The following is an 8,518-nucleotide window of genomic DNA, read 5'->3' as shown; positions in this document are numbered from 1 at the left end:
CTTGCTGATGACAACGACATCCTGAATTCTACAACTTCCTAAGGTACTCAGATTCAGGGGCGCTGCTGTCAACATGACATTTATTCTATGGCAGTGGGAGGCAAAGCCAGGAGGTGGGGGGCCCTGGGGGTCCTCGCCCGAGCCATGCCCGAATCTCCTGAGCGCGGGCAGTGGAGTCGAGATGGCCAGAGACGGGGCTGGGGTGGGACGCCCAGGTAGAGGGGCCGTTCTCGGTCTCAGGAGGAGCCCAGCTGGCGTGCGTGCACAGGTGTCTGTGTGAGGCTTCTACAGGACACCCCCACAGGTCCCTGGGCCAGGCGTGGCGGCCACCAGGCACAGACCCGCTGAAAATACTGTTGTCATCACTCGGAGATGATCTTTACCGGTAAACACTGTCTCTATAAAAGTTATACTAAGGCCTATGCAAAGAAGTTGCACTTCTCAGCTGTGAGAAACCGAGAAAAGTTAGTCAGGGTGACATCATAGGTGGGTTTGTACCTCTGCTCTGGGCAGGGGTGCAGTGACCTGTGAGGGGGGCACCAGGGCTGCCAGCCGGCTGCCTCAGTGGGTCTGGGACGAGCCCTTTGACACGTTGAAACCCAGAAGGAAAGTACAGTGGTCGGGTCAGACGGGCAGTTACCTGGAGACACCTAGGCCTGGGGAGGTCACAGAAGGCACCCCCACCGCAGAGCAGCCTCAGGGTGTCCAGGCCCTGAGTAAGGGGACGCTTACACAGAAAAGTGAGTAGACGGTTTGGATGCCCATGTGTGACCTACACATGGCGAGGGTTCAAGGTCAGACTCGTGAGGGGAGCCATGCCCAGAGAGCTGGCTTGTATGGTGAGCTCCCCAAAGCTGTGCCTGCGAGGCCCTGGGGAGGACGCAAAGGTCCCCACAGCCCCAGGGGAGGACCCGGGCCTCAGCGGGGCCTCTGCTCTGTCCACACGACCTTCTTCTGCTCGTCCGCGATGGCAAAGCGGACACAGCAGAGCAGAGTGTCCAGGTCGCTCCAGGCGTCGGGGGCCAGGCTGCTGTGCAGACAGGGCGCTCTGTCCAGCTCGCCCTCCTCCTGCCTGCTGGCCTCCAGGAGCTGCTCCTCGGAGGTGCCCAGCCGTTGCAGGGCCTTCCTGCAGGAGCCAGACGGCGGGGAAGGCTCAGGAGAGCAGCCCCCAGGAAGCCCCAGGGTGCCCTTAGTTCGCTGTCCTCTGGGCTGCTTCCCGGGGAGGTCAGCGGGACCTTTGTCCCAGAGTTGTGTGGCACTTCCAGGGGCTGGCACTTCCAGGGGCTGGCACAGGGTGAGTTCGTGGAGACCCCGCCATGTGTGCTTGGGGCACGCGGGCCTCACCGGGAGCTCCAGGCAGGCCCACCCCCACCGCCAGCCCCCGGGCACGCCTACCTGAGCTTCCTCGCGGCCTTCTCGTTGACAGAGATGTGGATGATGATGGGGAAGATGTCCATCCTGTGCAGGGCACAGACACTGTCCAGCCGGACGTCCAGGAGGGCGTGGGTGTTCTGGGATGGGGCGGCAAGTGAGTCAAGACCTTCAGTCTGGAGGGGCGAGGGGAGCCCACATCCAGCAGCGGCACAGGGTTCCGGTGGGGCTGAGTGGAGGAGCCGAAGGCTCGCTCGCAGGCCCCCCAGGGGCGCCCAAGCACCGCTGCAGGCCTGGGTTCCCACCCACCTGGAGGGTATTGTGCTGAGCGCAGTAAGTCAGATGGGGAAAGACTTCACTCACATGTGGAATATAAAATGAAAAAAGTGTACGAACGAAACAAACTTAGATACAGAGAACAGAATGGCGGTTACTGGGAGGAAGGGCAAGCCAGGTAGAGGCCGTGACAGGTACCATGACGGAAACTGGGCTCAGTGGTGAGATGTCGAACTATAATGAAACTTACGTGGTATTCACCAACGTTACCTCCATTAAAAATAATACTGATAAAAAGAGGAGTTTCCATCAGTTTGATCTTTCACCTGGGAAGCCTAGAAACTGCCAGCCGGGGTGAGGGAGCGCTTGCGTGGGCACAGCCCTGAGCAGCGGCTCCTGCAACCGCCGTGGGGTGGGGCTGGGAAGAGGGGCATCCTGCCTCCGGCTCAGCTGGGCCTGGCCGCTTTTATCCACGTGAAGCTCTGCAGTTCACAGCCAGCTTCTTTTCAGATATTGGCTTGAGCCTCAAAACATGGAGTGTTATCTCCATTTGTTTATTCACTGAACAAATGGTATTAAACATCTGCATCGAGGGAACAGGCTCAAGGACGTTAAGAGACTCGCCCAAGGTCACAGGGAGCCTAAATGGTGGAAACGCCTTGGACTTTCCGCGCTGTTCCCGCTGAACACTGAGCCAGAACAGGCTGGGTGACGAGTGTCCCTCAGATGTCACGGGCAGTCCTTCCCGCCTTGTCCCAGGACCCTCCTCTGAGGCGGAATTCCCAAATGCCCAGCACGGCCCCTGGCCGCTGACTTACCTTTTCCATGAGGAACTCGACAGCTTGGCGGGTCACACAGTACTGGCCGCTGGACGCCTCCCTCTCCTGGATGACGTCCCCTCTCTGGCTGGAGGCATCGTACTCCTCCTGGCTCAAATACTCTGAAGGTGACAGCGGACAGGGATGTCACACACCCAGCTGTGTGGGGTCCTGAGCCAGCTCCATGCTGTCCCCCTGCCCGGGAACCTCGCCAGCTCGGGAAGCTCTCCCTACGGCGCCCCCTTTACAGACGTGACCCTGCCCGTCCCACTCAGAGGAGCTGTGCCCTGCGTGTTCATCCTAAACCATGACAGCCGGTGCTCCGTCAATGCCAGGATGTGGGAGGTGAATGGAAGGGTGGAAGGAAGGAAGGATGGGTAGACGGAGGGATGGACCGACAAATGTAGATAAACAAACCCCTCCTCCACCACTTCCCACACTCCCACTTACATGTCCAACTTCTTACACCCAGAAATCCCTTGCAGCCCTTAAACCAATGGTTCATAACCAAGGCAATTTTGCCCCCAACGGGCTCTTGCAATGTCTGGGGACATTTCTGGCTGTCACAACTGGGGGGAGGGGGTATGCTACTGGCATTCAGTGGGCTGAGCCCAGGAATGTTACTGAGCATCCTACAATGCACAGGATAGCCCCACCCCAGTGTCAGTGCCAAGGCTGAGAACTGCCCCCAACCGACCTGTTAAAACACACCCCACATGTGCCTTTCTTCCGGAATAGCTTCTCTTGGTTCTGACCACCCAGACCCCTGTGACAGAACCGCATGTGCCCTGCGCCTGGCCTCCCCCGTCCAAAGTGCCTCCAGATCATGGTGACCCAGCTCGCAGACAGCTCAAGTCATAGGTAACCTAACGCCTCCGGGGCAGCCATCAACCAGTGAAGGGTGGACGAGTAAAAGCACCAGCAACACCTCACTCCGCCCTCCAAGCACGGAGCCACCGTCCCCGCTGCGTGAAGACACTCAGACTGTCCACTGGGACCCAGGGCTCCACAATGCAGCCTCCGGCAGGTGGGTGGCACCCTCAGCGGTACCACCCCAGTTAAGTACAAGCCTACTTGCCAACAGTAACTGCACTGGATTGAATAGTGTCCCCCCAAATTCATGTCCACCTGGGACCTCTGAATGTGACCTTATTTGGAAATGGGGTCTTTCCAGATGCGGTCAGTTCAGATGAGGTTGTACCGGAGTCAGGTGACCCTAATCCATTGACTGGTTCCTTGTAAGATCATGCGAGGACAGAGAGACACAGGGAGAAGGCCATGTGACAAGGAGGCTGAGAGGAGTGACGCAGCCACAAGCCAAGGAATGCCCAGGGCGCCAGCAGCCACGGGAAGCCAGAGGAGAGGGAGGACCCTTCCCCAGCGTCTCTGACAGAGGACGGGCTGCAGACACCTTGGTTTCGGACTTCCGGCCTCCAGAACTGGGGGAGAATAAATCTCTGTTGTTTTAAGTGGCCCAGTGTGTGGTCATTTGTTACAGCGGCACCAGGACATTTGCACAGTGACCCACAAGCAGATAAGCCAAGGCCCTGGCCCACCTCCTGACACAGGTGAGACTCCCAGGTGAGAGCATACCTGCCGGGCATTTCTTGAACCCTTGGAGGAGGCACAGCTTCTCACTCAGGATCTTTCCGACCACCCTGGGCACCACGAGCACGGGCCGGGGCCGGCTGGGCCTGTGGGGGTGCACCAGCGTGTAGGGCGCCAGGGTGACATAGCTCTCAGCCCAGAAGTGCCCGGTGCAGGGCTCTGCGGGAAAAGAGCCATGAGTGGCCGGATGCCAGGCAGCCTGGGCCCCATCGGTCAGCTCTCCTTGGCTGTGCACTGGGCCCCTGGCCCCCCCCAGAAGGGACTGGTTTGCGTCCCATCGCAGCCCAGCACCTACAGAAATACGGGTCACACTGGGCCCTAGCACAAGGACCCATGTGTCCACACAGCCCTGGCTTAGCTGTCCCTTTGTGCCTGTGGGTCAGAACCCTGTGACTCTCCAGGGCCATCTCCACAGCTGTGGTTTAATCCCGTCTGACAGGGACAGAGAAAATGGGCTGAGCTCCGTGTCACAGCCTCGTGCCCACACCAACCACTCCGGAGCGATCTGAGAGGCCCACTGGTCTGTCTAATGTTGGGCATTTGGATGGTGACACGTTGTTACTATTCTAAACGGGCTGCTGTTGCTGCAATGGTACCAGTGGCTGTGGACTCGCAGTGGGCAGCTTAGAATGGAGGACGGACATGAGCTGCGTAGCTCAGCTGCTCTCCAGAAAGGCACAAAGACATCGATGACAGCTCTTACAAAGCTGACCCCAACCCCAACGACTGGAAGTACCCTGACTGAGCTGACCAACCTACAGCCCCTCCCAAACACCCTCGTACACGTGGGGCCAGGGGCCCCTCCACCAGCCCCACCCGCCTCACCTTCCGACCTGCTAGCGTCTGACTGGGACCCGTCAAAGGATGAATACAGAGGGCTGGCCTTGGTTCTGTCCACACTGATGATGCGGACCAGCTTTTGGGGTCCCCCAGAAGACTGCTGGAGGAGAGAGAATGGATGAGGAGTCATTCCAGCCGTCCACAGAGGGCTGGGGGCCTGGCACCTGCCCCCAGGGGACCCACGCTGTGCCCGCTGAACAGCTAGGAGGCCCAGGCCCCGTGCCAGGAGGAGGCAGAAAGGAGAGGGTCCTCAGGCAGAGCCCCCTGCCCGCCCCCAGCGGAGCATCTGTAGTGAGGGTGGGCTGCATGAGGCAGGAAGCGCGGGGAGCCCTCAGCCTAGCCCTGCTGCGATCCAGGGGGGCTGCCCTAGTGCCTTGCTCAGGGAACCAACAAGGAACCAGCCTCAGAATAAAGACGGGGTGCAGATGGACAGGAGAATGGGTGACTGGGTGTGCAACGGAGAGGGCACACATGACATATTTGCACATAGAAGAATGTGCAGGCTGGTGTGGTGTGTGCATACAGGTGAAGGTTTGCAGGGGCCCACGGGGGAGAGACACAGGGGTCACCCCCGCGTACAGTAGCCTACACCCTCCACAAGGGACCTCTGGCCAGCCCCCAACCCAGGTGGGGCTGGGCCCCTCCAGTGGAAGGAGGGGTGGATTGGGCCCCTCCTGCAGGTGATGTGAGCTGGGGGGGAAGGAGGGGAAGGCAGGCAGGGCCGCCCGAGCAGGGCCCACATCCGGGACCTGGGCCGGCCGGGCTGGCTGCCTCACCTTGCGGGCGGTGGTGCTCTGCTGAGCCATGTCCTGGATGAGGGTGACCAGCAGCTGCTGAGCCCTGCACAGAGGAGGACAGCCCCACCCAGCTGGAAGGAGGGCTGGAAGGAGACACCTCCACTGCCCCCGATAGTGGCTCTCCACTTTGACAGCCGCTACTGTCCCTGGGGTCTTCAAAAAACGAGTAAAGCCTCAGCCCACCCTGAAGTCACCAACTGAGGCGACTGGGCATGAGTGCGGGTGGAGGCCACCGCTCCTGACCCTCCCAATTCCCAGTGTGGCCTGTGGATGTGAGGCTGTCCCCACCCAGAGAGCATGTGGGGAATACAAGCTCGGGCCTCCTGCGCCTGCTGGGCTGAGCTCCAGGGGACTCAGGTTTGTGATAAGCTGGAGAGGCGCTGGACGAGACACCATGCTTTGTGCACTACGGCTGACCTAGGATGCGGTTCTCAGCGGGGCTGGTGCCCCAGGGAGGGGACCACTGTCCCAGTTGTCCCAGGACTAAGGGTTCCTCAGGATGTGGGACTTTCTGTGCTAAAACCAAAACAGTCCTGGACTCACCAGCGTGACTGGTCACCCTGCCTCCAGGGGACACTGGCAATGTCTGGAGACATTTGAGTTGTCAGAACTGGGGGTGGGGGGAGGCAAAGGATGCTGCTCCACACCCTACAGTGCCCAGGACAGCCCCCCACAACAAAGGGAGCCAGCCCCAAGCAGCCCGACGCGTCAACGGTGCTGAGGTTGAGAAAGTCTGGTCCCAAATGCTCTAGGATGCTCTAGAACTGAGGCCCGCCCCTTTTCATAAAAAACCCTGTCCAAGCAGTGAACTTGGCAGGTAGCACATTGGGGATTCCACTTGTTTGGGGCCTCCGGAAGACCAGTCCTCCCCTGAGCAAGAGGGGGTCCCCGTGCTGAGCAAGGCCCGGAGATGTCACCGGGGCGTGGGCAGCTCCCCACCCTCAGGCCGCCACAGCTGCTGACCGTGAGTAGTTGGAGATGTTGCCGTGCTCCGTGTCCTTCATGCTGTAGGGGCTGACGCGGGACGCGTGCCAGCAGCCGCGGCCCTGGAACAGGGTGTCGGTCACGTGCAGTATCTCATTGCAGCGCACCTGCAGCTCCCCCTCCACCCGCCCCTCCATGGCCAGGTTGACCCGGATGTAGAAGGAGTCCCCTGAGGTAGCCACTTTGGCCTTCAGGTCCTGGACCAGCTTCTTATAACCTGATGAAAAAAAAACCCCATGAGGACAGATAAGCCTGCGCAGTGATCCCACACGAGGAAGGTTCTGGAATGTGAAAGGCGCGGAAGGAGGAACCTCCCAGTCTCCAGAGCCATCTGGTGCCAGTCAGTGAGTGGGTGTCCCCAGCTGTCTTGGGGACCTCCACAGACTTGGGGTGCAGCCTGGCTCTGGGATGGGCCATGGAAGCTGGTGTCGGCATGGCCAGGGGCTCACAGAGACATGCCTGGGTAGCTGGGCGAGTCTGAGAGGTGACATGCCGGGGGCGGGGGGGAGGCTGTGTACCCTCCATGTTGACCTTCACAGACAGGCAGCAGAAGCCATTCACCCTCCCGAGATGTCCGACAGCCTGCTCCAGGGTCATGCCCTCCAGGGTGGCCTTGAAGAAGGGCTCTGTGGCCTCGCAATCCACCTGCAGGCAAATCACGGGGGCCAGCCCTGTGGACCAGGGTTCTGATCCTGTGCCGCAGTCCGAGCACAGGCGCATCTCCCTGTAAACCCACTTGCCCTTCCCGGTCACCCACACACACCCATCAGAGCTTCTGTCACAGGCCCTGTCTCAGGACACCCTGATTCAGGTCCTACAAACCACACACATTCCCACCCCAGGCACCAACCACAACCTCCCCAACATGCTGGGTGACAAGGTCACCGCAAGGACCGAGCTTCTGCTCTTCAGAAGGGACCTGTGTTCTCGAGTATTTGAGAGCATCCTGGATCAGGGTTTCTCAGCTTTGGGACTGCTGACACTGGGGGCTGGGTCGTTCTGTGTTGTGGGGCCGTCCCGGGCCCTGTAGGATGTTTAGGGCATCTCTGGCCTCCACCCACTAGGTGCCAGGCAACCCCACCCGCCTCCTCCCCAGCTGTGAAAGCTCATCAGCTCTCACTGTCCACTCCATTCATTCCCTGTATTGCTTTAAGTTTAGGAGAGTATTTTTATAATGATAAAAAAAATTGAAGTGTGATTTTAACCCTGTTAGAACTGAATTGGCCCCATTTGGGTATCAGGACTGGCTCCCAAAACATCATAAAGGGCTCTGTGGCTGTGATCGCACCATAAGCTGGTCACTGAGGCTCTCAAGAGGGCTGCTGAGCTGCTGGAAATGCAGTGAAGGGCTTTTGTGTCGTGTATAGTGGAGAATACAAGGTGACATATAGGAAGCTTGATCTGAGATCCTTCGAGACATAGGACAGGGCTTCACATGTGGACAGCCATTAGGAGGGAGGAGCAGGTGGGGTTCACGGGGCTCTGGACCAAGGGGCACCGCCCCTTCCGCCCCTTCACACCCCACGCCCGCCTCAACCCCAGCCTCCTCCTAGGAGAACGGGGCAAGTCTCAGGAATGGGGTGACGCCTGCTTTGCGAATTCCTTGCTATTTTCTAAAAGGCTGAAGTGTCATAATTCAGCTTTTAGGCTATGTCAAAGCTGCCTCCCTGCACATATAGTCACTTACTAATAATTAGTTAAGCTATACACTTATGTTTTCTGCAATTTAATGACTACGATAAAAATTTTAAAAGCTGTCCTCAATGGTTAACAGGTGAATTTTAAGTTATGTTGTGTATTTTCTCACACACGCGCAAATGCACA

At 59.0% G+C, this 8,518-nt stretch overlaps 1 protein-coding gene across 8 annotated transcripts in view; it reads right to left on the bottom strand.

Annotated features, from left to right (window-relative positions):
• Positions 1–63: 63 nt before the first annotated feature.
• CARD14 (caspase recruitment domain family member 14) overlaps positions 64–8,518 on the bottom strand; it is a 29,783-nt gene continuing 21,328 nt past the window's right edge. For 4 of the 8 annotated variants that reach the window (XM_019644283.1, XM_019644282.1, XM_019644284.1 and 1 more), the window contains 8 exons: positions 7,213–7,339; positions 6,674–6,911; positions 5,690–5,753; positions 4,899–5,013; positions 4,059–4,232; positions 2,466–2,587; positions 1,396–1,511; positions 64–1,126 (listed from right to left, as the gene is read on the bottom strand). In XM_019644283.1, coding sequence (XP_019499828.1) covers positions 919–1,126; positions 1,396–1,511; positions 2,466–2,587; positions 4,059–4,232; positions 4,899–5,013; positions 5,690–5,753; positions 6,674–6,911; positions 7,213–7,339 — 1,164 coding nt within the window. In that variant the 3' untranslated portion in view covers positions 64–918. Of the gene's footprint in view, positions 1,127–1,395; positions 1,512–2,465; positions 2,588–4,058; positions 4,233–4,898; positions 5,014–5,689; positions 5,864–6,673; positions 6,912–7,212; positions 7,340–8,518 lie in introns of those variants that run through there. The other 4 variants (XM_019644287.1, XM_019644288.1, XM_019644289.1 and 1 more) reach the window with 4 other exon arrangements.

Source organism: Hipposideros armiger, unplaced genomic scaffold, assembly GCF_001890085.2.
Source record: "Hipposideros armiger isolate ML-2016 unplaced genomic scaffold, ASM189008v1 scaffold_87, whole genome shotgun sequence".
In the NCBI taxonomy this organism is placed as follows: Eukaryota; Metazoa; Chordata; class Mammalia; order Chiroptera; family Hipposideridae; genus Hipposideros; species Hipposideros armiger.
This window is presented reverse-complemented; position numbering and strand designations above follow the sequence as displayed.